At 52.5% G+C, this 26,334-nt stretch overlaps 7 protein-coding genes across 7 annotated transcripts; 3 read left to right on the forward strand and 4 right to left on the reverse strand.

Moving 5' to 3' along the window:
* Positions 1 to 4,059: 4,059 nt before the first annotated feature.
* On the reverse strand, positions 4,060 to 5,593 carry BO97DRAFT_132720 (anticodon-binding domain-containing protein). The gene is made up of 5 exons (XM_025690056.1): positions 5,583 to 5,593; positions 5,219 to 5,493; positions 4,587 to 5,079; positions 4,472 to 4,523; positions 4,060 to 4,402 (listed from the first exon to the last, which is right to left on the reverse strand). The coding sequence occupies exons 2-5, from the start codon at positions 5,350 to 5,352 to the stop codon at positions 4,368 to 4,370; spliced, it is 714 nt and encodes a 237-aa protein (XP_025555547.1). The 5' UTR covers positions 5,353 to 5,493; positions 5,583 to 5,593; the 3' UTR covers positions 4,060 to 4,367.
* Positions 5,594 to 6,018: 425 nt separating this feature from the next.
* On the reverse strand, positions 6,019 to 8,495 carry BO97DRAFT_402806 (NADP(+)-dependent, decarboxylating phosphogluconate dehydrogenase). The gene is made up of 5 exons (XM_025694591.1): positions 8,251 to 8,495; positions 7,766 to 7,902; positions 7,250 to 7,701; positions 6,747 to 7,175; positions 6,019 to 6,689 (listed from the first exon to the last, which is right to left on the reverse strand). Exons 1-5 carry the CDS (start codon positions 8,265 to 8,267, stop codon positions 6,249 to 6,251), a joined length of 1,476 nt encoding a protein of 491 aa, XP_025555548.1. The 5' UTR covers positions 8,268 to 8,495; the 3' UTR covers positions 6,019 to 6,248.
* A 1,508-nt stretch (positions 8,496 to 10,003) lies between these two features.
* On the forward strand, positions 10,004 to 11,607 carry BO97DRAFT_402807 (RNP domain protein). The gene has a single exon (XM_025694592.1). It carries the CDS (start codon positions 10,342 to 10,344, stop codon positions 11,488 to 11,490), a length of 1,149 nt encoding a protein of 382 aa, XP_025555549.1. The 5' UTR covers positions 10,004 to 10,341; the 3' UTR covers positions 11,491 to 11,607.
* A 1,322-nt stretch (positions 11,608 to 12,929) lies between these two features.
* Positions 12,930 to 14,984, reverse strand: BO97DRAFT_361236 (DNA-(apurinic or apyrimidinic site) lyase APN1). Its single transcript, XM_025692404.1, has 5 exons — positions 14,384 to 14,984; positions 14,283 to 14,319; positions 14,111 to 14,230; positions 13,924 to 14,058; positions 12,930 to 13,850 (listed from the first exon to the last, which is right to left on the reverse strand). The coding sequence occupies exons 1-5, from the start codon at positions 14,871 to 14,873 to the stop codon at positions 12,947 to 12,949; spliced, it is 1,686 nt and encodes a 561-aa protein (XP_025555550.1). The 5' UTR covers positions 14,874 to 14,984; the 3' UTR covers positions 12,930 to 12,946.
* Positions 14,985 to 15,344: 360 nt separating this feature from the next.
* BO97DRAFT_440175 (putative checkpoint protein kinase (SldA)) lies at positions 15,345 to 19,326 on the forward strand (the record flags this gene model as incomplete). Its single annotated transcript, XM_025698051.1, has 3 exons — positions 15,345 to 16,473; positions 16,574 to 17,018; positions 17,081 to 19,326. The coding sequence occupies exons 1-3, from the start codon at positions 15,484 to 15,486 to the stop codon at positions 19,324 to 19,326; spliced, it is 3,681 nt and encodes a 1,226-aa protein (XP_025555551.1). The 5' UTR covers positions 15,345 to 15,483.
* Positions 19,327 to 21,076: 1,750 nt separating this feature from the next.
* On the reverse strand, positions 21,077 to 23,523 carry BO97DRAFT_132813 (uncharacterized protein). Its single transcript, XM_025690057.1, has one exon. It carries the CDS (start codon positions 23,174 to 23,176, stop codon positions 21,191 to 21,193), a length of 1,986 nt encoding a protein of 661 aa, XP_025555552.1. The 5' UTR covers positions 23,177 to 23,523; the 3' UTR covers positions 21,077 to 21,190.
* A 655-nt stretch (positions 23,524 to 24,178) lies between these two features.
* On the forward strand, positions 24,179 to 24,998 carry BO97DRAFT_132823 (uncharacterized protein). The gene has a single exon (XM_025690058.1). It carries the CDS (start codon positions 24,264 to 24,266, stop codon positions 24,717 to 24,719), a length of 456 nt encoding a protein of 151 aa, XP_025555553.1. The 5' UTR covers positions 24,179 to 24,263; the 3' UTR covers positions 24,720 to 24,998.
* The last annotated feature ends 1,336 nt before the right edge of the window (positions 24,999 to 26,334 follow it).

Raw genomic sequence — 26,334 nt, forward strand, 5'->3', positions numbered from 1 at the left:
GCGCGCACACGATCGAGGGAATTTGGCAGGGAAATAATTTTTGGGGGGGAGGGGTTTCAAGGATGGCGGCCAAAGGAGCGTGGGAAGAAAATCGGTGAAGGAGCAAAAATGACTGGTCTCGGAGAATGGAGAGAAAAAGGAATTGATAGGATGACACAAAGGAAAGTAAAAAGGACTAATCCAAGGAAAGAGGTAGGTAGGGAAAAAAGGAACTGTCAAAAGTAGGAAAATTGGGGGGGGAGGGGGGTGAATAGTATGGGTAAAGGGTATTGGGGAAGAATGGATGGATGAATGATGCAAGGGCGACCGCTGCAGGAGGCGGAGGACAAGCAGCAGCAGCTGAGCAAAGCAAGAAGAAAAGAGAGCCTGAGAGGGCGAGAGGTGAAAGAGAGGGTGAGGAATGACACCGTAGGGAAGGGAGAATTAACCAGGCGCTAGGGGAAAAGTAGATTAGTGAGGAAATATCCAAATAGTTCAAAACTTGGGGAGTGTTAAGAGGCAGTGGAGGATTTCAAACAGAATGGGAATCAGAATAGACAATACTGAGTAAGTATGAATAATGAGTAAGAAAAGGAGGGAAGTGAGTTTTAGATGATGTCGGTTGGGCGAGAAAGATGAGATGAGATGAAATGGAGATTTGTTATGGGTTGGAAGGAATTCAGGGTCCCGTGCTACAAGTACATACAAGTAGGTACAAGTAAGTACAAGTGAGAAAGAAGTACACAAACAAAAGATGCGATGCGATGCGATGCGATGCGATAGTTTTGATGATTGATTGATTGACGGAATGACTGATTGTTGTTTTTCTTCTCCCTTTCCACTTTTCAATTCACCTTCCACCGTCTTCAGCTTTCTCTTCTCCTTCTTCTCCTTCCTATCAACTGGAATCCACCCCTGGATGAACCGATCTAGCGATAAAAGTGAGAGAATGCGAGCTCCTCCTCAATAGCCACCCGAACGTCATTCATCTCCAAACCATCCATCCATCCATCCAGCAGAAACAGAATACGAGCACGACCGAAAGTTTATAAATCATGATGACAACAACCCATCAACCACTAACTGACTAACTAATCAAAGGTTCCACAACGACACCTGACTTGTCTCAAATTGCAGGCCACATTCAGGGAATTGAATTTGAGGGTCACTCCAGAATCCAGACAGGAAGGAGTTTTTACCCTTTCGAATCTGAATCTGCTCCTCTCTCAATCCAAGACGGAGTTGAGTGCCTGAACCCAGGAACTTCCGTTGCCGAATGGGATGATGGAATGAATGACCCTACAGTACTTACTTGCAACAACAACATCACCACCTGACTGGACAGTAAGTACTACTTAATATCAAGTAGATAATCTCAATCTACTCTCATCACTTCATTCCCGGTCCCCCTTCCATTTAATTTTGTTCCCTACATTAGTTCAGTGGAGCACCGAGGAATTGTGCTTGCTGTTACAGTCGCAGGAAATTAATTTGCACCCCCCCCCTCTCCCCCAATGTTTGGTTCTAGAGATACCGCCTTCTTGAAGCGCTCACACACCGCCTAAAATATATGGGAAGAAGCTGGCAGAATAGCCATAGGCTAGACTTGATTAGGGGAAGTGCTGAACTCTTTCTGAGGGGGGGGTGCATATTAATTTCCTCCCACTGTACCCCCTCCCCCCCCCACCCCTCAATGCCCACCCAACTCACTGGGCTGTGTGTGCCACTTGGCCCTCCTCCTCTTCTCTCCCCACCCCTGTCTGCCTTAAACTAGTTTGGCTGGGCAGAGTTGGACAAATCGAAGGGCATTCAATCCCTGATCCTCTTTTGCTTTTCCAAGGCTGGCAAAGAAAGCGGGGAACCAACCGAACACCGAGCGATGGCACCGACGCGCCGAGATTAAATTCATAGTTTGCATGTTGCGCTTCCCCTTCCGGACGATCCGGGGGAAGAAGATGATTTAGTAGTTGCTAGACAGTAGACAAACAAGGCAAGCAAGTTGTTGGTGGTACTGTACCTTGGGAAATTCAAGGTTCGTGAGGGGGAGGTTCTTGACTAGCTGGAAAGTATACACAGTAGTAAGTACTATGGTTGAGATCCGTGTTTCTTGGTCGGATCGGATCTCAGGGATGCAAACAAGCATTAGTCATACACATAACTCTGGACTTCTTGTAGTCAAGTCGGTAGTATAAAGTCCTATCATTGCAGCCCTCGTTACCTAACCACCGAAATCCATCCATCGATCCATCAATCAGGCAGCAATGATCGCAACCGGGATCCTCCCATTTGTACCTGGGGCGCAGTCAGTCACTGAGTCAGGGCCAACTTCCTTATTCACCTCTCACACCGACTGATGACTGAGTGACTGCTTGGCAATGGGACCAGGAAATTATTCAGAAATGGGCGGACCACACCAGCCTCGGGCCCCGACTCTAAGCACGCGCCCTTTGTGGCTGGTCATTGGGTGGTCGACGTGACAGCAAAACAGTAAGATGCTTGCTGGCTGCGGACTGACCCGACAACAATTGCTGTCTTCAGATGATCCCGGGTGTTGAGTTCAGGCACATGGCTGCACTCCCCTCAAAGTGCGAGTCAGTTCCATCTTCTGGAACAGAACGGAAAGATAGATAGGGAGATAGTATGATGAACGAACCAACCCGCCCCTAAGACTCTGAGATCATAGTTCCCCAAAGAACCGAGGCTGGATCCTTATCACTCATTTCTCGCCACAGGTGATGTCCCTCCCAATCGATGTCATCATCATGATGATGACAAGATGAAGTGGAAGCCCGCCGCTACTCCCTAGTTAATACTACTAACTAACGAACTAACGAACTATAAGCATGTTGCCCCTCAGCCTGAGTGTCAAGAGCGGGAAACCCTCGTATCAGCCCGTCAATCACCATCGAAGTATCGAGTCACCTGCCGTGTGTTGTGTCCTAATGTCAGGGTTCAACACCACCTAAGGCTATCGATTATCCGTAGAATAAACTCGTCCATGTGGCCTGGCCTGGCCCGGTCGGGGCCGTGGAAAAAGACCATGATCGTCTTACCTTCTGCCGCCCGGCTGTATACACCTGGATTGTTGTGTAGACGATGAGTTAAGATTCACCACCACCACCACCACCACCACCACCACTATTCATTGAACCATACTATACCGCAAGTAACCCAACCACCACGCAGTGATATGAGTATTGCATGAATAGTCCATGCACCCACCCCACCCCACATCCACATTTCCACAAGAAAACCCAAAAAAAAGTACATATCCGATCCATCATCCCCAACCAGCGACGACAAAAATCCATAACCAACCCAGCACCAAGAAAGAAACCCAAACAAAATCAACACAAATGACCACAGCCCTTAGGTTCAATACCAAGCCCCACTGAGGTACTAAGAACCTCCGCCCCCCAGCTCCCACATAGCGCATGGTCGAAATAGCGTCGGACAAACCTTGAGGGGTTTGAAGTGGTCGGTCCTACGATGGGATGAACTAGGCTCATGATCTGAGGCAGGTGTTCGTCTTTCGTGATGTGGTTGTGCTACTGAGACCTGGAGAACGGTTGTGATGCGATCTGTGCATGCGTATCACCGGGGGGGAGGGGGGGGATGCTCACATGGTCGGTGGTCTTGGGAGGGGAGTTCGTGAGAGGGCGGGGGGTGGTGTACAGTACTTGGATGTACGTGGATGCGAATGTTGATGGGAATGCGGAGGATTTGGAGCACGCGGTTGATCGGATGAAGTACGAGTACAACCAATCCACCAACCAACTTGGACGGTCCTGTACTCAGGTAGGACCTGGGGTTCTGTGAATATCCGCGTCGTCCTTTGTAGCATCAACGCTTGAACGGGCGGTTGCAGGTGTAGAAAGACAACAGAGGTACGGTTTTGAACGTATAGCTACAACAGTCAAAATGGTCATCATAAGTCATGTTGCCCTCCAGTCAAAGTGTGTGGTACTATAGCTTGACATACAACATACACATGCACCAGCCAGAGGGTATAGACCTCCATCCCCACTCACTCTCCAAAGTGTGTAGCGAGCAAGATCTGCAAGATGCGAATGCAGCCAGCCTTACCTACTACAACCCAATGCAACAGCAGAGAAATTTCTATTTTCCGCCCCAGCTCACCCATATCACACCTCACCCGTCCGTCATGTCGTTTTCTTGCGACTCATCTAAAAGTCTCAGACCCGCTTTCCCATGTATAGTTAAATCTCACGGGGCCGATCACTCGTTCCCCAAATGCTCTTCTCATCTCGCTGGTCCATGCGGATGGGCATATATTCCCACTCAAACGCGCTTTCATGACCGTACCATATAAAACAAAAATGCCGTCGACAGAGGTAGTCAGCTTCGGTATAGAACAGGAAATCGGTTCAACCGCCCTTTCTCTGGCCTGCAGCGCCAGGTCCTGCAGTCGATGATGCGTTAGGTAAATGCCGGGGATTCTGGGGGCCAGGGCCGGGGAGGTGAAGCGTACCGATATTGGCGCTGGCATTGCGCAGTTCAATCTTCTTGCGTTCCATCTCAAGCTATTCAACTCACATCAGATCGCCGCCACTCACGGAAACTTGAAAAACTGTAGGATGACTTACCACCTTGCGTACTCGGGCAAGAGCAGCTGTGTCACCAGCCACCAGAGGCCGGCAGTCATCCACGCGGTACGGAGCCGCAATGGACACCGCATCCGCCACGATGATCTTGGCCCCATCCCATCTGGCCGGCATGGTTCGACTGAAAGCGTCGAAGATATCCTGCGCTTCGCGAGTCACGCCCTTGCCGCGACGAGCTTCGCTTTCCAGCGCTTTCGCAATGGCATTGGCCTCCCGAGTCTTCAGGGACCGTATATCAAGAGCGTGGAGGGGTGGCACGGCGTCAGCGAAGGACGGTCCATCGGCGGCGGTGGCAGACGGTGCGAGGGAAAGGATCTGGAAGGACTGTATACGCGAGACCGGGATGATGCGGTAGTCGCCTGTTTGGGACTGCTTTCCGTCGGCAGTGTCGATGGCGACCAGATTCGTGATGGGGCAGACTGTAAAGAGTGTACCCTCAATCGTCGATGCGACCGGGGCTGTGCTGATGCGGACACTGGAAGATGGGCAAAGCGTCAGCATATCAACGGATAGCACTGAGACAACAGCAGGCATCGAAAGCCGCAGCCACGCAGCCTGATGGATACCATTGTATAGCCTGCTGAAGAACGGGGGAGAGGGGGGGGGGCCCTTACCGTGCGCCGATGGCGCCGCTCAATGCCACTTCCAAAGGCACCATGGCACCTGTCGTTCCCTGTCCAGTAGCACCTCCAGTCGGTCCTTGCGCAGATGCTCTCGCTCCCACACTTTGGCGTTTGTTCTCTGCCATAAGCCCGCTTCTTCTAGGGACGAATGATTCCAGTGAAAGTGTCCCACCAGCGACGATACCAGATGAGGCCAGCAAGGGTCCACTCGGTCGAAATAGAGGAATAACCTAAATCAAGTGTGAAGGGCTCCGGGCTTCGAAACACTTGCTTGTGGAACAGCGAAAGTCAGTCCAGCAATCAAACTATTGAAGTGGTAAGGCCAGGAGGTAGTGAAACCGCGGTCGTTACTAACAATGACAATGGAACTCAGGCGCGGATCAAGCTGATGTGGGACGGTGCGGGCACCGCAGTTGGAACGAAGTCGGACCAAAAGAACGACAAGAATAGAAGGTGCTAAAATAGCAAACCATAGAATTACCCACCACTACTTCAACCGATCACAGGGAGAAAGAGTTGAACACCGTCAACGCCGCACATGTAAGGTATTGGAACAAGATACGGAGGTTGGCTGCAGGATGCAGAAAGAGGTCGGGGAGCGGCGATGTTGGAATGACCAAATTGGGATTAGCTCAGGCGGAACACAACCTCCAAAGCAGCACCGATTGATGTCCACTGGACATTGACTACTGGGCACATTGCATGGGAAACTGCACTCTACCAGACCACTATACTTCCCCCAAGGCATACTTTCCAGGAAACAAAACAACACTGTAAAAGAAAAGAAAAAGGTTCATTTCATTCCATACGTTTTTAAACGTTTTTTAACGTAACAGTAAGCATCTAGATACATAGTACTATGAAGCGTAATTAGGTATGCTTCCTGCTTCGCTTCTTGTTTTCATAATGATCATTCTTCACTCAGAAGGCGCAAATTGCAAACTCCCTGAGCTCAGTACAACTGTCCCCTACTAGACCCGTGCGAGGCTTCACGTCCAGCGTATTACATCGCGTGTTTGATTTAAACAATGTAGGTCGACGCAGAGACGTTGCCACCACGGCCGGTCCAGTTGACGTGGATGTCCTTGCCCTCAGGGTAGGTCTCGCTGGCGTGCTCGGGCTTGATGCGGAAGGTGTGGGCACCGAAGTAGTCACGCTGGGCCTGCAGCAAGTTGGCGGGGAGATCCCGGGTGCGGTAGCCGTCGAAGAAGCTGAGGGCAGTGCTGAAAGCTGGGGTGGGGATACCCCAGAGAGCACCCTTGCTGACAACGTTTCTCCAGCCCTTCTGAGCGTTGTGGATGGCCTTGTTGAAGAAGTCGTCGAAGAGAAGGTTCTCAAGGTCGGGGTTCTTGCGGTAAGCGTTGGTGATGTCCTTGAGGAAGACAGAGCGGATGATGCAACCACCACGCCACATGAGGGCAATGGAGGGCTTGTTCAGCTTCCAGCCGTACTCGCGAGCAGCCTAATCGTATGTGTGGTCAGAAGCTGGACATTATAACAGGACTGTGCACTGTCTTACCTCCTGGATGAGCATGAAGCCCTGGGCGTAGGAGATGATCTTAGAGGCATACAAGGCCTGCTCGAGGTCCTTGATGAAAGCCTGCTTGTCACCGTCAAATTCAGGGGTAGGGCCGCTAAGGAGGCCGCTGGCGCGAATGCGCTCGTCCTTGATGGCAGACAAGCAACGAGAGAAGACGGCCTCACCGATCAGGGTGACGGGCATGCCAAGGTCGAGAGCGTTGACAGCGGTCCACTTGCCGGTACCCTTCTGACCAGCCTTGTCGAGGATCTTCTCGACGAGGGGAGTTCCATCATCATCGTTGAAGTAGAGGATGTCACGGGTGATCTCAATGAGGAAGGAGTCCAAGACACCCTTGTTCCACTCGGCGAAAACATCGGCGATCTCCTTACCCTTGAGACCCAGACCGCGCTTGAGGATGTCGTAAGCCTACAGACGGATAGCATGGTTAGCATCCAAACGTGACAATCCGAAGATTTCTTGCCGCAGATTTGTCGACTCACCTCGCAGATGAGCTGCATGTCACCGTACTCGATACCGTTGTGGACCATCTTGACGAAGTGACCAGCGCCCTCGTCACCGACCCAGTCGCAGCAGGCTTCACCGTCGCTCTTGGCAGAGATGCTCTGGAAGACATCCTTGATGTAGGGCCAGGCCTCCTCGTTTCCACCGGGCATCAAAGAGGGACCGTAACGGGCACCCTCCTCACCACCGGAGACACCGCTGCCGACGAAGCGGATGCCCTTCTCGGACAGGTACTTGGTGCGGCGGTTGCTGTCGGGGAAGTGAGAGTTACCACCATCGATGATGATATCACCCTCCTCAAGGTGGGGCAGGAGAGACTCGATGAACTGGTCGACGGGCTTTCCAGCCATGACCAGGAGCATGATGCGGCGGGGACGCTTGAGCTTAGCGCAGAACTCCTCGACGGAGTGAGCACCAACGATGGACTTGCCTATGGCACACCACGATATCAGTTCCGATGTCTCGACAGCCTTGGGATTTGGCGTCGAACTTACCCTTGGCCTCGTTCTCCAAGAAGCGGTCGACCTTGGAGGTCGTACGGTTGTAGGCGCAGACAGTGAAACCGTGGTCAGCGGCGTTAAGGATCAGGTTCTGACCCATAACGGCCAGACCGATGAGACCGAAATCAGCACTAGGCAAAGGACGCGCCGGAGCGCCGACATTGATGCCGGCGAGGCGGGCGCTACCAGTCAGTTGCCAGATCTATGTCAATAGGTGGGTAGAGAGAAAAGAAAATAAAGGATTTGGGGGAACTGCATTCGACCCAACATCATGTTGGGTGACGCAGACCTCCCGAAACCACGGCCTCCTCATTGTGATGAGTACACAGATGAAGGGTAGATCGAGCTCATAGCAATGACTCGACGATCATCTAGAAGCTAGCATGCGCTCCCTGATGGCAGCCGCAAGGTAAAGAGGATTGAAGCATGCATGAAAGGAAGCATCGATGATGAAGCAGGTGGAAGGCTAGAGTACTTACACAGCTTTGTCGGCCATGATGAAATTGTGGGGTGGGGGGAGGAGGATAGGTGTGGTTGGGAAGAGAAGCAGAAGGGATGAGTTAGTGGAAAGGGAAGTGGGAGGCGCAGAGGATATATGTACAGCAGGAAGAACCAACTGTTTCCAGATTACGAGAAGATGGAGTTAGATTGAAAAGGGTTTAGAGGGAGAAGAAGAGAAGAGGGGAGAGTAGAAGAAGAGACAGGGTAAAAGGAAGAAGGGAACGGGGCAAGCGAGCAGAGCAGCGTAAGAAGGAAAGCATTGGAAGATGTCAGAGCAGGATTCACGCAATGTGGACGGGGCTTACGGAGCAGCTCTTCCGTCATGGGTGGGACGGAAACAGAGGGAGGGGCATTCAGTGATTGAAGGAGGGAGAGAGAAGGATAGCCCTGAGGAGCAGAGTCCTCCGGTGAGACCGGCCAGCTACTTTGGGTACAAGTTCACAGTAAGTAGTAGTCAACGGGTTGGTCTACTCAATTAATAATAATAAGTAATGATGGTAAGAGAGACTTCAATTGCACCGGGATAACAATACTGTAGTCAAATGTCTTTTACCTCGAACGATCATCCAGCTAGAAAGAACAACATTCCCAGAGGAAGCTATGAAGCTGTAATCATGATGCCAATACCAATGAATGATGATGGCGGGGCAAATCAATGGAGGGGCACAGCAACCGGCAGCGGCACTGCAGAAAACCGCTAGTAATCCGGCCTACATCGGCCCTGAAAAAAGGAATTTGTCCCAGAGCAGCGCTTTCGGTGAAGCACTTTCGGGAACGGATAAATTGGACCGCCTTTACCAACTCTTCCCTTTCCTTTCTCCTCCCCTCCCTTCCCCTCTCCTCCACCCATCCCACTCTCCGACTCACCTAAATGCTAAACTAAGAAGGACGAGGCTCATCATCAGTCCGGGCGGGAATATCGGGATGATTGGTCATCGGTAGTTCGAGCGGAACACCCATGCAGCCATCCATCCTCTCACGCCGACAGATTGAATGATTTCCACCGGAGAAATATACTCCATTTCCGGGGACTCTGATCATCCCGCATCTGCTAAACTTCATCAAAGGAGGTTCTTTCCTCCGTTGCTAGGCAGCCTGGGCTGTTTAGTCGGCAACTGCATTGCCCAGTCAGGCTTAGGGTGGGGGTGCCGTTGCATCACATCATGTGCCAATTCCGTTGGGGGTTCAGAAGCACCAGTGAGGCTAGTTATTTAGTTAGACTACGCTGAGTAAGAGGATCAGGGCCAGACTAACTGACTCGCCCAGGGGAGTCTTTGGTTCTTGATATCATGCAGTAATATTCTTTTTGTTGCAGGCCACAAGAATATCTATAGTTCTACGATGATAACAGAATGGTCTTTGTGTAGATTGTGTGCATCCTCAAAAAGAGGAAACTCCGATTCGTTGTGCTGTCAGTTGTCGTTGCTGGAGATGAGAGCTCCCTCTTTGGATTCTGAGTCGAGGGGCTGGCGCTGACAAGCACATCGAGGTTCGATCGGATTATATTGATTGTCTGCATTTAATGCGTCTGCAGGCTATGGATTGACCTTCTTATGCACGATGCTCTTCATACTCAGGCATGCATCAGTATGAAATCACGTGAGCAAGCCTCACTGTTAGATCAGTTTGCAACAGCATGTTTGCACTATACGGTAAATGTCAAAATCCATAGGGGCAGTTTTTCTTCGTCGGTCGCGTCTGTTGCTTCAGGCATCTAGAACCATCTGCCCATGTCCATCAACCCGGACCTTTCCTCACTGACAGCTGTTCCTTGATACATTATTCTTATCTCTCTCACCACCCGACCGACCCTTCCCAAGCCAGCGCCATTAACACCCCAGCATCAAGTCTCTACTCACTTTCCCAGGCTCTGTGGTCTAGCCTGAGATACGAACTCGCACCTCGAAGGCGTACTTCTTCCTCACCGAGTTCGGGACCTTTTTCAGGCGCGACGTCTGGCGTATGACTGCGACGTCAGTCAGGCCCTGAAGGTACGTGTCTGCTGCTAGTTGCTCAACGGCGCATCACACTATCCACCGTTTCTCTTTTATACGAACTCTCCGTTCATCATGTCCTTTCCGCCACCTCCAGGTCTTAGGCAAGCACCATCGTCGCTCCCTGCGCGCCCGCCACAACCAGCGAGCGCTGCTTCGCCTTCCACCTACCAATCCACATACTCGGCTGCGCCGTCATATGCGCCGCCCGGTGCAAGTAGCAGTTATGGCAGCCAGGGGCCGTCGCGACCCGGCTTCAGCGCCGCCACAGCCTTTCAACCGCGTTCAGTAGCCTCCACTCAACCCTACCGTACCAACAGTCCTGTTGTGTCCGCTCCACCCACCACTGCCAGCGGCTACGCGACCCCAACCACCACCGGCTACGGTAGCTACTATCCGCAACAAGCACAAGCATCGTACCAGAGCGGTCCGGCCTACTATGGGGCTCCCGGCCAGTATAATGACGGCAACACATATGGCCCGTCCGTCCCACGGATCCAAAACCCATTCCAGCCCGCTGCCGGAAGGGGCTACGGCGGCCGGAACGACTCCGGCATGGATCCGGAGACCGAGGCGCAAATTGCGCAGTGGCAGAGCGCCTACGCGAACAAAGAGGAAGTTCCGGCTGCCGGCAAGATTCCCGGACGGCGCGACGCTAACCAGGGCCCCATTGCTGGCCCCGCGTCCGGAGTGAATACCCCGTCTGGTCCCGCCACAGGAGCTAATACCCCGGCACCCATCGTGGGGATTCCCGAGCCCGCGCCGAAGACCGTTGTTCGTTCCGGTGGTGGACAGAGCTGGACCGACACGACACTGTTGGAGTGGGATCCGGCGCATTTCCGCCTGTTTGTGGGAAATCTGGCAGGCGAGGTTACGGATGACTCCTTGTTGAAGGCGTTTGCCAAGTACACGTCCGTGCAGAAGGCGCGGGTGATCCGGGACAAGCGCACGCAGAAGAGCAAGGGCTACGGGTTCGTCAGCTTTAGCGACGGCGACGACTACTTCAAGGCAGCGAGAGAAATGCAAGGCAAGTACATTGGCTCCCATCCGGTGCTGCTGCGGCGGGCCACCACTGAGGTCCGGCCCGTGTCGAACAACAAGAATGGGAAGAAGCACGGCGGTGGAGGCGGCTCGGGTGGGGGCGGTTCTGGTGGGGGCAAGGTCAAGCATGATGGAGTCAAGAAGCATGGGAAAACTAAGGGTGGCTTGAAGCTCCTCGGGTAACTGGGTTGTCCGGAGTGTACAAGGTGGATTGCCTTCGGTCCTCTCAGTTGGATTATGCTACGGCCTCGGGGATATTATGATAGAAAGAAAGCATTCTTAACTTCAAATCAGAAATTGTACGCAATATACCCTCGTTTTCAATCTCAGACATAATGATAACAACAAAAATAAAGATATATATATATATATGATATAGAACAAACTCCTATGATAAATAACACCCTGGTAGGTCAGAACCAGTCGACCTTCCCAGTCCAACCGAACAGAATATACAAAGAAACCCCAACCCCAATCCTCAAAGAACTTGAAACTCCCAACGACCCGAATCAAGTCCTCATATAAATCCCAATCATCCTCATACCCTCCTCACTAACAGCCGTGGCATCATCACAAACATAATCAACATCACCACCCATCGTAAATCATAACATAACCGAAACCATAACCCATGAACCCCATCCCTCACTCAGTAGCAGCCCGCAAGCGAAAACTTGGAATCAGATGCATATCTCATAGCACTCATAACGACCACCCATCCCATCGCGCGTAGAAGGATCCAACAACAGCCTGGCGCGAGACTGTGGATTTGGGGGTGTGGTTGACATCAACCGCCGCCGCCTTCCTCGCCGCTCTCCTCGTCCATCGCCCGTTTCCGGTAATTGACGCGGTTTCTCATGGTGTGGATGCCGTAGCCTGCGATGGCGAGGATGATGAATAGCACAATGATGATTACTGCTATCGCGATGTTTTCTTGCATTTTGAGGTGGGGTCTTTTTCTTCGGTTGGGGGTGTGGTTTTTTTGGTTTTGAGTTGGTTGGCTTTGTATAGAGTTGGGTAGAGAGCGAGCTTGATATAGAGTAGAGCGAGTGGGCGGATAGCGGCTTATCGTATCAATCAATCTGTGGGGCTAGATTGAGGATGGGTATAGATCCCCCTGGTTTCTGGGGACAAACAAGGGAGAGTTTGGGGAAGAGAGGAATGGAAGAAGGAGACGGATGGCATGTTTGGGTTATAAGGTTGTCCGACGACAGCCCTGGGCGCTCATAAGTGAGTGGGTGGTGGTTTGAGTGCTTCCCCAGCCATGTGGATTTTCCTGGCTGGCCTTGGTTTATTGCGGGTGGCTGGGGAAATGCGGTGATGCGCCGACAACAACAACCTTGAACAAGAATAGTACCGCTAGACCAAGGCGGTTTGCCGGCGCTAGTTCCGAGTGGGTTAAGGATGTTTATCGCTGGTCTACCTAGGGACTGAGGTGGTCCAGGAAGCTGAAAAGAAAGGGGGGTCCGGGGGTTCTCCCCCGGAACGTGTTATGGAACCGGTGATTAGAGGGTAGGGCTGGTTTGATTTGTTTACTAGCATGCTGTATAGCTTTTGATTCTTGGAGTTGGTTGGTCGGACTCATGCTACACTATTACATCTTCAATACTTCATTTTGAGTTGAACAATCGGACGAGAACTAATCCTCCGCATGAGACTGACACCCTTCATCATCATCACTCCCTTCATCGCGCTTCTTCACCGTCTTTCCCTTCTTCTTGCCCGCTCCATTCATCATCTCCGTCAGCGTCTTCTGGCCCTTCTTCTTCGCACCCGTTCCCTTGGCCGCCTTTTTTTCTTCCGCCTCTAACTTCCGCAGATACTGCTCCATCTGCTTCTCGCGCATCTCTCTGCCTTCCTCCGCCAACTTTGCCTCCAGAGCCCGGAACTCCTCGCCCTCCGGGTCCATCCCGATCAACGACTCGAGGAGCTCAATCTCCCTCGCCCAGACACTAGGATCAGCAACCAACTTCGCCGAGGCGCTGACCGGCTTCTTTGTAGTCTTCTTCTTGCCCTTCGCCGGCTCATCCTCTCCGCTTTCATCCTTAGGCTCAGACTTTACTTCCGGCCGGTCGATCGGCGTCTCCAGGATCATCGGCACCCCCTCGAACCGTTTCTCGTTCATCACATTGTGGAACCCCCGAAGTCCCAAGAACCCCGTGCCGATGTTCGCGTGGAGATCCCGCTTGCTGCCGCGCGGGGCCTTGGAGTCGTTGAGGTGGAGCGCCCGGATGTGTTGGATGCCGACCAGGTCCTCGAACTCCTGCATGAAGGCCGCGAACCCGGTCGGGGTGACGAGGTCGTAGCCTGCTGCGAAGCTGTGGCAGGTGTCGATGCAGATGCCGATACGCGGGTGAAGGTCCGCGGGAATCTGCGCGAGTAAGTCCTTGAATTCTGACAGCGAACCGCCGATCGTGCTGCCGTGGCCGCTCATGGTCTCGAGGACCGGGATCACCGTCGTGGTGGCGCGGAGAGCCGATGTAAGCGCCGTGGCGAGTCGAGTTATCGCACTGGCGTGGGGTGTAGAATTGGCCGAGCCCGGGCTGTGAAGCTTGTTAGTATCAAGGTAAAGGGAGGGCTGGGCTGGTAATGAGGCTGGCTGGCTGGCTGGCGTACTGGAAGTTGTATAGTTGGATCCCTAGAGCTTCGCATCGCCGCAGGTCGTCAAGAAATGAATCGTAGGCTTGCTTGGCTTTGGCTTTGTCTTCTTGAGCGAGGTTCACAAGGTAGGAGCCGTGCGGGAGGATGTGTCTGGTATCCATTAATAGGCCGATACATGATGCGCTGTGGTGGGAGAGCTCACTTCGCTGCATCGTATTTGTGCTCCTTGCAGAGCGTTCGGAATTGATCGCGATGATCGTCTTGGAGAGGGGGATTGTCCCATTTCCTTTGCGACTTGAGGAACAAAGCAAATGCGTTTCCACTGATAATGGGTCAGTTCGTAGTCGAACGAACTCCGGATGTGGCCGACTCACCCAATATGCATGCTATTATTCACCGAGTTGAAGACACCTGTAATGACCATCAGCATCGACACCAGTACACATAGAGTGGAGAGACGACCAAGGCGACGAACCTTTGGCCGCGCTGACATGCGCCCCAACAAGCATGCGCAAACCCGGCGTCCGAGCTCTCAAGGGCAACATTTTTGCCTCCTCTTTGGTTTTCTGTTTCCTCGAAACCTTGACTGTTTGCGTCGGCTTCTCCTCAATCTCCTCCTCCTTCGCTGGAATGTCTTTATCCTCTGTTGTAGTTGCGACAGTGATCGTTGTTTCGACTTCCTCCTCGGTTTCCTTCTTTACTGTAACGGCGGCAGCGGCCTTGCCTCCGCGGGCTCTATTGCTTTTCGGAGTTTGCGCAGACGCAGTACTGACTTGCACTTTCGATGGAATATTTGACAATGACGTAACGGAGCCTTCGGCTGGCTTTACACGCTTTGATCGACGGAGTGGGGAGGTTTGTTCGCGGACTTCGTCGACGAGCTTGCGTTTGTGGTCCTGCGGAGAGTGCGGTGGCGAGACGGCGACAGCGCTGGATGCTGCTTTACGGGTAGCACGAGGAGGCATGGCGCCGAGCTCACACTCAAAAGAGTCAATGAAGATGATTTGGGAATGGCAAAATATCTATGCACCTTAAGAGTTGCGCGGGTGGGTCGTGCAAGACTGTCAAAACTGGTGGTTCCGGCGATTTGGAGGCGCGGAGCGGAGCGGAGTCCGCGAAGTCGAGGCCTTATTGCCTCATAGAGAAACACGGTTCCACCAACACACCGCAAACATGGCATTGAGTCTCTAAATTTCTTTCTAGTATAACTACTATGGCGAGATAGCTTTTAGATACTGTTCGGAGCTGTTTCAAGCTGGCTACATGACGAGCCTTCGCATCATGGCTGACCAGCTGGTGGTAGATTCAATATTATCATTTCAGGCATAGCGTGCATGTGACCCGTCGCCAGGGCAACCGCGCCTCAATTAGCGGATGTTTATCGATAAACTCGATTTGCTTCAACTTCTGACTTGGCTCGCTTCCCCAGTTTTGACCACGACGACCATCGCCATCCGCCGCCCAACGCCAACCACCAAATCGCCGACACTACTGCACCGACCTGAACACCCTTGACGCCAAGTTTGAACCCATCTCGCGAAGTGGGAGACCCTTATTTCGCTGTTCATCGCCGCCATGGCGGCCTCCGACGACCTGATTGATTTCGACATCATCGAAAACCAGAAGGAGAACATTCAATCTCTACCAGGGGGCCGATCTGCCCGGGAACTAGCCCGTATCTTCAGCCCGCGGGAGACCACAGACAAGCTCGCTGTCCCATCGCCAAACGAGACTAAAACTGTCAATGATGCTATCAGACAAGAATACGAGGCGGAGCTGCAGGCTATTGACGAGTCGGACGACCCCCTCGATGTCTACGATCGATATGTGAAGTGGACACTCAACGCCTACCCCTCGGCCCAGGCCACTTCAGAATCAGGTCTTCTCCCTCTCCTGGAACGCGCCGTGAAGCACTTCCTCTCCTCAGCTCACTACAAGAACGACCCCCGCTACCTGCGCTTATGGTTGCAGTACATCAGACTTTTCTCGGATTCACCGCGAGAGACATTCGCATTCTTGGCGCGCCACCGCATCGGTGAGAACCTTGCCTTGTTTTATGAGGAGTTCGCAGCCTGGCTCGAAGGGGCGGGAAGATGGACACAGGCAGACGAAGTCTACCACCTGGGGATCGATCGGGAGGCTCGGCCAGCAGAACGGCTGGCCCGCAAATACCGCGAGTTTCAGCATCGGTACGAGCAACGGACGCAAGACAATGGCCCCTCGTCTCCGGCCTTGCCCGCCGTCCGCCCAGCCTTGGCTGCCAAGGTTGATCCTTTTGCGTCGGCTACACCCGCCTCGCCTGATCCGCAGGCCGAGCGCCCGGCACCCGCGCGGAGTGCCGCCCCGAAGACGAAGTCCGGCAAACCGAAGATGGCCATCTTCTCTGATGCTGGCGCAGCGAGCCAGCCGGCGGTCAGTGGACCGGCGCAAGGGTGGGACAACATCGGATCGCTGCATGATCGACGCAAGGAGAACAAGGTGGAAGCGAAACCGTGGGCGGGAGAAACGTTGAAGGCCGGAAAAAAGCCCGTGCCGAAGGAGAAGATGACGATATTCAGGGATGAGGTATGTGAATTTGCCGATTCTCTCTGACTTTCCAGATATTTACGATCACAGGACTAATTGGTGGCATGAACCCGGGTTGGTTTACGATTAATGTATTCAGTCAAAATCCAAAATCCAAGTCAAACAAGACACTCCAGATTCAGTTCCAGAGCACCGTGTAAGGGAAGCGATCAACCCACGTACCGGACGCCGAGAACGCGTCTTCGTCAACCTCGATGCTGTATATCCTGAATATAAGAATCCCAACCATGAAGTTAGCTTCGAGGAGCTCAGAGCGATCAACCGGGGGTGGATGAAGAAGGATTGGCGGGTGCGCAAGGCACCGCTCAGGGAGATTCCTGGCAATGCTAATGCTGAAATTGCCCCGGAAAATCCGCTCGAAGTCGGCATAGAGAATGAACTGCCTGCAGAATTCAAGCAGAAACTGACCGTGAAGGATAGAGATACTCATGCGCAGGAACAGGCTGGAGCAAATACGGTCCAGGAGAACAAAGCCAAGGCACGAAAAATGAAAATGCGCGAGGTCAAGCAAGAAACTCAGACGAGTAAGCGTGTCCCTCGGGCCCAGGTGATACTGTACTATTCATGAGTGCTAATCAGCTCGCAGTTAAAATGAAGTTCGACTCTCCGACAGGAGGAAAGATTCGTCGCAAAAGCACCGCCGAGCCTACCATGACCATTCACACACGGGCTGCGACTGATGAGATCTATAGTATATTTAATCAGCCTCTGAAGGCAGAGACTGATCAAGCGGCCGAAAGTGACTTCGATGATGATGATTACACTAGTGCTGGGGAGAGTACTGTGACGGGGCATATTTCCGCAGCTTCGAGCGATTTTGGCGACGATGAAACAACAACCTTCCACAAGTCCTTTGACGAAGATGGTTTCGAGGATAACACACGGGCCGAAAGTGTTATCGATGGTGAATGGACCCAATTCTCCGCTTGTGACGTCCCTGACTCACACACGTCTCATTCACTCGCTGATGAACGTCCGTCATACGGCGGGAGAGAGAACGAAGAAGAGCAGTTGGACGAAAACTCCGGTGTTGAGCAGCCTGAGAGACAACGATTTGTACCAGAAATGCCCGAGGATTACGTTGCGCCCTACGGCACTTACCGAGATCCTGCAATGGTAGCTCAGAACCGCTTGCCATTTATGACACCCATCGTTGAGCAGACGGAGTACTCTATTTCGATGACAGCAGCCAGAGCCCAGATGTATAATGCGAAGACACCTTCCAAACCCCAGATGGGCAACCTCTTGTCGAGCCCGCTGCTTGCTACCACGCCTTACCATGAGGACCACTTTGCTGATATCCCTGAGGATGTGACCATTTGCCCGAATGTGGATGAAGTGCGGTCGAGCATGAGACTAACACCCTTGAGTGAGAGCAGTCGCCAGGAGCCTGTTATCGCGCAATTGCAATGCAGTCCCACGAACAAAGACATTCGCAACACAATTCTTCGATCTCTACAGCCACCACTAGCCTCTTACTCAGGCTACCACAACCACCCGCAGATGGTAACCCATTACGGCTCAGAGGTCCAGAGATTTTTCAAGGCGAATAGTAAGCGTGGGAGGAGTGGGGATGAAGCGGCTTTTGACTTGCCTATTCTTGAACTTCCAGGTGCCGACAGAAGTTATATCATCCGACGTGAACTTGGTGCTGGAGCTTATGCCCCTGTATACTTCGCCGAAAGCATCGAAGGGCTACCGTCCGACTCGGAGAACGAATCAACAGAAAACTCCAGCAGAGATTCCCGCAACAAGACCATTTCCAGCTACAACACCCCGCGATATGGGTTTGAGGCCCTCAAATTGGAGGTTGGCCCACCGAGTGAATGGGAATTTTACATGATTCGAACTGCACACGACCGCTTGACACGAAACCCTGAGCTATCTCGCGCCACAGACAGCATCATTCGTGCTCACGAGCTTCATGTATACAAGGGCGAAAACATCCTGGTGGAAGACTATCGTGGTCAGGGAACAATTTTGGATCTGGTCAACCTCGTCCGCCACGAACCCATCTCAACAACCACCAACAGTGAGTGTGGATTGGACGAGGTGCTTGCCATGTTCTTCACGGTTGAACTCTTCCGGACCGTTGAAGCTCTGCACTCATGCGGTATCTTGCACGGAGACATTAAAGCGGACAACTGTCTTGTCCGTCTCGACGACAAGCCCGCCTTGTCTCCCACGCTGATCGACTTGGGCAATGACTATTCCGACCCGCGCGAAGTGTACTATTCCCCCAAGGGTCACCACGGCTGGTGCAACAAGGGTCTCTCCCTGATCGACTTTGGCCGCGGTATTGACATGCAGGCGTTCTCCCCGTCGGTCCAATTTCTCGCCGACTGGGACGTCGGGAAACACGAGTGCAACGAGATCCGCGAGGGCCGACCCTGGACCCACCAGATCGATCTGTACGGACTGGCCGGGACGATCCACGTGATGCTCTTCGGCAAGTACATCGAATCGATGCCCGTCCGCCGCAGCGAGGGCGCCTCCTCCGACTCGGACAGTCCCGACTCCTCGACCACGCGCACCTACCGCATCCGCGAGTCCCTCAAACGCTACTGGGAGCGCGAGATCTGGACCGACGTCTTCGACCTCCTCCTCAACCCCGGTGCAGAGCGCTGGGTCAACGTCGAGCGCGAGAACCCAAACCCCGCCGCCAGCACGTCGACCGGACCCATCCTGCCCGTAACGAACTCGATGAGACTTCTGCGCGAGCGAATGGAAGCCTGGCTCCTGCTGAACGCAGAGAAGAAGGGCCTAGGTCTGCAGATCCGTAAATTGGAAGCGATCTTCGCTGAGCGTAAGAAGCGTCTGGAGAAGGTCTAACAAACGTTTCCTTCCTGTTGCACCTCTTTTGTTTGTCCCCTTTGGACCTTTTTTTTTTTTTTTTTTTTAGTCAGTGCCCTGGCCTTCATTTTTTGTCCTTCGCGTTTCGGTCTTGGTGTTTGCATGATGATCTAATCTCACATCCATCCCTAGTTTATACCCCCCCCCACCCCTCCTATCTGTGCGGTGTGCTTTGAGATCTGGTCTTTGGTCTTGTTTTCACAGCGATGGCGTTAGGTGGGATACTTTTACTCCCTGTCTCTCGTTACTCGGTTTTAATTTATTCCTTCCCTCTGGTTTTGTCTTATCGGTAATGAAACAGGGGCTGGCTGCACATCAGTCATCACTGTAACTACTGTATCATTTCTCCGGAATAATGTTTCTTTACCTCTGCTTGCTGGTTTGCGCATCTTGAGATAGGTAGCGTAGGCTTTTCGACGTATTTCTGGAGACCGGCATTGAGATTGAGCGTATGCACTGGGATTCAACAGTTCCCGTCCCTAGTAAGGTCAAGGCCAAGGCTCTGTCTTCGTGCCGTTGGCTGTACGGCCCTGTCCGTGTTTGATATCATAGATGAGTGATGAGCATCGCCGAAGAGTAAGAACAAGTCTACAGCCGGAAGGTTCATAGATCTGAGTTAGGGTCCTCTCCGAAGGAGGACCAACCACCCAGAATTATTGTTACAGTCTTGGATTCATAAAAGTCAATTCAATCGATCAATTGAGTACATGTTACGCTTATCCTTCGCAGGACTCAGGCATAACTCAGACTGAGCATGCAAGTTTCTCTAGAGATAGATAGAAAGATGAAAAGGGGGTGCTGCAAGATGGGAACATCAAGAAACAGACAGTCTTCTGCTCAACATTTCAGGGGGGAAAAAAAGAGGGGGCAAGGGGCCTCAGGCTCACATGCCACACAAACAATAAGAAAAGAACGCTAGAATAAGAATTTGAAGGCCATCGTTTCGCTTGCTTTGCTATCCATGTGATGTTTAGATAAAACCATTCATCCCAAGCAGGAACGTCAAATTCGATGGAGCATGATCATATCATCTATCAAAAATATCATTTCAGTCAATAGCGCGTCTCTTCCGTTCCAATCGTCGTCGTGTTTCCTGTGGGTACACGCGGTTTCATTGTCGTAGCAAAAAGAGTAGATAGATCGCACAGGAGGTCGATTGTCGGTCGGTCGGTGAGGTGAGTGGTGATGAGATAGGTAAAAAGGAAAAAGGAAAAAGAAAAGGGAAATTGTCAAAGAGTGCAGTTAACCACGAGGGAGCGAGCTGTCGGTTGGGTGGTGCTAGCAACTGCCCTACATGGTAGTCGGAGATTCAGTTGACCTTTCAAAGAATGAATTTGGTTCGGTAGGTGGGGAAGGGAAAGGAAAAAGGAAAAGAAGGAATGTGTGGTTGACCGTCAACAGCATTGTGCAGAGAGCTTTGGAAGTCTTGCAGCAAATGAGGCGAATGGTCTTGTTGAGCCGCTCATGGGTGCTGTACAAGACCAGTGCTGCAATAGTCCGAGGTAAATTTCACAAGAATAAGGAAACAAGAATCCATTTCTGTCGATTTGATCCGCTTCAGCCAGTTTGGCTGGTACACCATGGTCCCTGGTTCCGGAGCATAACACCACGGTGATTGCTGTTAGAGCCACAGACATGAATGCACTTTAGCAATGAATGTTTGCTGGTTTTTCGTATGTTGCCAATGTCGAGAATTTTCAACAGGCAAGACTCTGGGAGTGGAATTTAAGGTAAGGTCATAAGATCGTCAATGCCGTTTCTGTCATTATTATTTGATCGAATGCGATCAATATCGCTATCGATCAATCGTCCAGATCATTAGTGAGATAATTGTCACCAGCAATTATCGCCTTGTGTAGGGCATGTTGAGGATTTGCCTGCGAATTCGTTCTGCATCAGATATGCCTTCTTCTGTCGGGTCATAAGGGAGCGGACTAGTCGTCTCTGGTGCCTTGAGAGGGGTGCCAGAATTGGTCGGCCTGAATTGTGGGAGTAACCCACTTGCGAACGGGTCGGAGAGAGACGGTGCATGTTTGACGTACCGAGGCGAGGTTTCGGGCCGTTTGACGGTCTCAACCTTGAACGGTGAGCCCAGTCGTTTGATACTGTCCCCTACCAAATTGAGAAGAGGGTTGACAGGCTTTTCCGCAAGGCTATCAGCTTGGCGAGACGAAGATGACGGTGGAGAAAATAGCTGATCGATACCCCTCGGGTTCACCGCACTCATTGTCGCTCCACGATTGCGAATTCGTATCCGGCGTTGATCCATCTCGTTCAACTTTCCTTGGCGGACAAGCTCTTCCAATTGATTCCACGTATCCTGTTCTACAGGCGACTCTATGGCAGCCGCATTGCTGGCATTCGTGGTCTCACGGTCCACAGTGGGGAACGTCGGCGGGGAGCGTAGGCGCGAACCAGTAACGTGGATTGTATCTCGTCTACTCCGTGGCGTATGACGCTGGTGTCGTTTTCTCGAGCCATGGGGACCCCAGGTATTATACGTAAATGGGGACCCCAGGCGGGGTATGGGTTCTTGCTCGTTGATGTTCGCAAAGTCCCGCACGTGTGGCTCCATTGGTGCAGGTTGCGCCACCCCGAGTCTCGGATTGTTGAACCACCCATCGTCCTTTTTCGGCAAAGAAGAATGCTCTGCCGTCAGTTGAGCGAGAGGTCCGTGGACCGAGCTAGCCACCAAGGATACGCCCAGATCGCGTGTTGCATAGGCCGTTGAACTATTACTAGGGGCATCGACCTGAGAAGTTTCCCGTGAGGCCCGAGTGAACAAATCGTAAAATGGTGTCGGGCTCTTCGACTGCATCATTCGCTGGTAATGAGGTGCGATGGAAAATTTCTTTCTGCAGAGAAGCTTCAGCCTGCGCCGGGTCGACGCCTCCGACTTGGGCCAGACTGGTCTTGCGGTATCGGCCTTGGGGGTCGGCGTTGTGTCTCCGCCTGAACGTGATTGGAGTATGGCGAACGGGAACTGCTTGTCCAGTCTGAAACGGCGCTTCTCCCAGGTCCGTTTGGCGTCGCGTGCAACTCTATGAGTGACACCTAGGGGCGGAATACTACCCGGAGTCATCTTGAAAGGAGTGATCGTTGGATCCTGGAGGTATAGCTGATAAGTGTTCCACAGATGATTGTCCATCTCGATTGTCCAGCGCTCCTTTGCCAGAAAAGCCCGGGCTTTGTTCTTGTGTGCTGGGCGCATGGTTGGCGTCTCGGTAACATGCTTTGGGGGCAATTCAAGATGGAAAAATGGATCGTACGAATCGCTTTCCATGCTCGTACAGCTTCCGCCCGCCGAGCGCCGCGACCCGAATGTTTCAATGGACGAGACAGAGGAATCCGATGCTTGCGAGCAGGCGGATCCAGGACGTTGAATGCTTTCTCCAAGGTCCCGATGATCTTCGGGGGACCACGGCTCAACCAATTGCTTGTCTAGATCCGGACGAATCTGGGCTGGAGGGGTCTTGAGGGCGACTCGGTCCCGAGGAGGCGCCAGGAATCGGTCATCGCGTGACGGGATCGCTGGGCCTGGGTTGGCAACGAAGGTGTCGCGGGAAGTGGGAAATTCGATTGAGGGGAGGGGAATGTCGGAGGGATTTGGATGAGCCGTGCTGAGGTCATACTCGGCTTGCGCAAAGACGTTGGTCCCGGAGCGCACACGAGACCGGCGAAGGCGACAGCTGGAATGACGCAGCGGCGGCGGCGGGACATCGAGGTGCGCTGACGTGCGCTCGGGTGTCCTGGGCTCCCCTATGCTGGTGGAAGGGAAAGTGAAATTCTTGGGCAGCGTGCGCGAAAGACCCAGCTGTCGAGACTCCATGGTGTACAGGTGACGATCTCGCGCAGCGGAGAGTGGCAACAGACTGGATCGCGACGGCTTGGTCCGAAGAATCAGTACGTACTCTTAACAAGAACACTGCTTCTGACGCTATAACATGTCGCTCGTCTGTGATGTGTTATGCGCGGTCGAAGGAGATTATCCTAAGCAAGAATCGAAACGCGGACTTGAGAATCCGAGGTCGCGCGCAGTATAAGCGACACCAATTGGTCGCGCTGATACTAGACTGTGGTCGTTATTCCGCGTGATCCAGGCAGACAGATTATGACAGTGTCCAAAAGGATGTTTAAAGTAGGAAATACGTTTCACTTGGTAGTTGAACGTCTTGAGTCGAACTCGAGGGAGATCGGTTAAGCGCGCTATAGGATTGGGGGGGGGGTTGCGGAGGGTCGTAAATCGTAACACTAGGTGCGAGCAAAAGAAAAGGAAAAACAAAGTACGTCGAGGTGTGAGTGGTCCGGGGAACTGTTGGGCGAAAGTGATGTGAAGCGCGACGTTCTGGAATGTAGCGATGCGCTGGAATTGAGACAGAATCACAGTGATCGGTTGGCGCGGTCCATTGTCCGATCGTCGATTTAGTTGAAGTATGGGGAAGAGGAGGCGGACATCAACCACCCGAACAAGCCAAACCAACACAAGAAGTAAAAATGAAAAGGAAATGGGGGGAAGGGATGGTCAAGGACGAGCGACAGGCTCTATCGGAGAAAAAAAAAAAGGAAAAGAAACAACGTGGCTGTAGAGGAAGAAAGGGTGAGCGAGAAAGAAACGGGGAGAAGAGAGGAAGAGAGAGAGAGAGAGAGAGAGAGTCGGAGGGAGAGGGAGAGGGAGGGGAGGAGGGAGTAAGAGTAAGAGTAGGAGGAACGAGGCAAGGGCAGGGAGTGATTCGGAAGGAAGTTTAGGCCTGAGGGAGAGACAGCCGAGAGACAAGAAGAAGCGCAACAAATACCAACTAACCACCACTAACTTACAGTGGAGTTTCTTCCACGTCAGGGCCTCTTTTGGGTTGCTCTTTAGCTCTTTAGGTTGGCTCTTTACATAGCTTCCTGGGCTCGATCCTCTCCAGATCTCCATGTCCCCTGTTTCCCCCGTTCCATGGATGCCCGTCCCCATGCGCGGAAATAGTTGTCATGTCAAGTCAGGTCAGATCATGTCATATCATGTCATCTCAACCCCATTCTTTTCAATTAATCTTGCACTTCTTTCTCTTTTCCTCATTATCATATGCAACCATTCTCCAAAGCAGAAGGGGAAGAGACCAGAACAGAAAAAGAAAGGGAAAGGCGTTCGCGTCACCTTGGCTCTGGAATGCGGAGAATTGATATGCTGGACAGACATGCTACGCTGGACATCCCATCCTCGTGAGCCACTCAGCCATCGTGCTGACCCCCTTTTTTGTCTTTTCCTCTTGTGTCATGATCGTTTTCTCACTGGCATTTTTTCTTCTTCTTCTTCTTGTTCTTGGTCTGATTACTTGTTTGATAAGCTTGGTCGCTGGTCAGTCCTCTTCGCATCATTCACTTATTGACCTGAAAGTGAGGCCGGCATCACCCTGCGTCAGGAAGAAGATAGATTGATAGTGAGCAAAAGGGCCTCCCGCCTCACCGCGTTGCCCAACGATCTCCTAAAGATGAGCGCCTGCAGTTGACTCGACAAATGGCCGTCCCGCTGATGGGGCGGATCGTTGTTGGCCCCTCCGAAAAGGGGACTGACTGTCTGTACCTTTGCATGGGCTGCAGCGCTGGTGTCATGTCGGGCCACGCCCAAGAATTAATTTCCCCATTACTCTATTCGCAACATTGCTCGTCCTCGACCCTGCAAGGGTGTCCGGTGTGATGGGCTCGAATTATTTTCCCACTGCAGTGTGACTTACTACTGGGAGTAGTAGTTTTCCTTGAGTACTACTAGGAGTACCTCCGCTGCTCAGCTGCTCCTCCAGGTTTCTCTTTTCTGGTGATGACAAGCTCCACGACCCCGAACTTCAATAGACTCACGAGGCATCAGCGGGTCCGCCATTGGATCTACAACCCGTGCGTGAATCCCGCAAGTGACCACAGTACCCGTCCCGACTTTCCCGGGTCTATGCCCTAGTGTCCAGGTGAAGGAAAGTCAGGTGGCTGGGAAGGAATTTTTCTGTCCTGGATTGGATTGCTGTCCAACAAGGTGGCTCGTCCTCTACCAGGGGGGCTTCCTCGAAGCCGGAGGAGAGTCGAGGGACGAGGGAGGAGGACTCGGGGGCTGTGTGTGACGGTGAGACAGCGCGAATAGGCGAACACTTCCCCCGAGGCAATAATGAACTCCAGTCTCCTGCAGAAGCGTTCTCCACCGTCTGGCCAAACGAACCCCGATGCACTGGGCATGCATTAGCATCCCAACCCGCAGCCAGTAGCAGAAGGAGATGGCCGAGCACTACGGAGTAGTTCAATTGGTATGCGCCGTATGGTACGGTTTCGACAGAGAGTGGGCAGTGAGTGAGGAGAGAAGCCGGAAGAAGATTCTGCTGGTCTTCCTCCATTATATACTAATTTCCCCCTTGTTTGGCTGATAGCGTCCTTCTTTACCCACCGAATTGCACTCTATGATTTCCTAAGAAGTCAATTCATGAAGAAGGGGAACCACAGAAGGGGATTGAATCGAATTGCCCGCCGACAAAGACGTGACCCTTCAAGGTTCCGTCCGAATCGGGCTTATCAGCAAATTCTCAACGCGTCGGAAGGTGGGGTAGACGCGACTTTACCGCGTGATCAACGCGTATCCGCGCGTCTGGTAAGTGACCGTATCTGTCTCGCTTTCCACCATTCAGCACGTGCATCGCAGGGTACGGGGTTTACCGCTACTGGAGGGGTCTGTATGTAAATTTGATATCGGTTCCTGGCTAAAAAATCAACTAAGCCCGCACTTAACTCCATCGTTGTTTTCCCGCCCAAAAATAGCACCGAAATTCAGATGGCTGGGGATGGAGCACTACAATCCAGGAACAAGGAAAAGTCCAATTGAGTCGACTATAATTAGACACCGCTACTATGATGTCCATGCTGGAGTGGGTAGGCGAGCGCATTGAGCACCAGATGGCATGGAACTGATATGGCCGGACTGTGAAAGTGGGACTGGCGGATTCAATCTCTCAGGGACCGGTACTTCCG

The sequence above is a fragment of the Aspergillus homomorphus genome, assembly GCF_003184865.1.
Source record: "Aspergillus homomorphus CBS 101889 unplaced genomic scaffold BO97scaffold_3, whole genome shotgun sequence".
Classification (NCBI taxonomy): domain Eukaryota; kingdom Fungi; phylum Ascomycota; class Eurotiomycetes; order Eurotiales; family Aspergillaceae; genus Aspergillus; species Aspergillus homomorphus.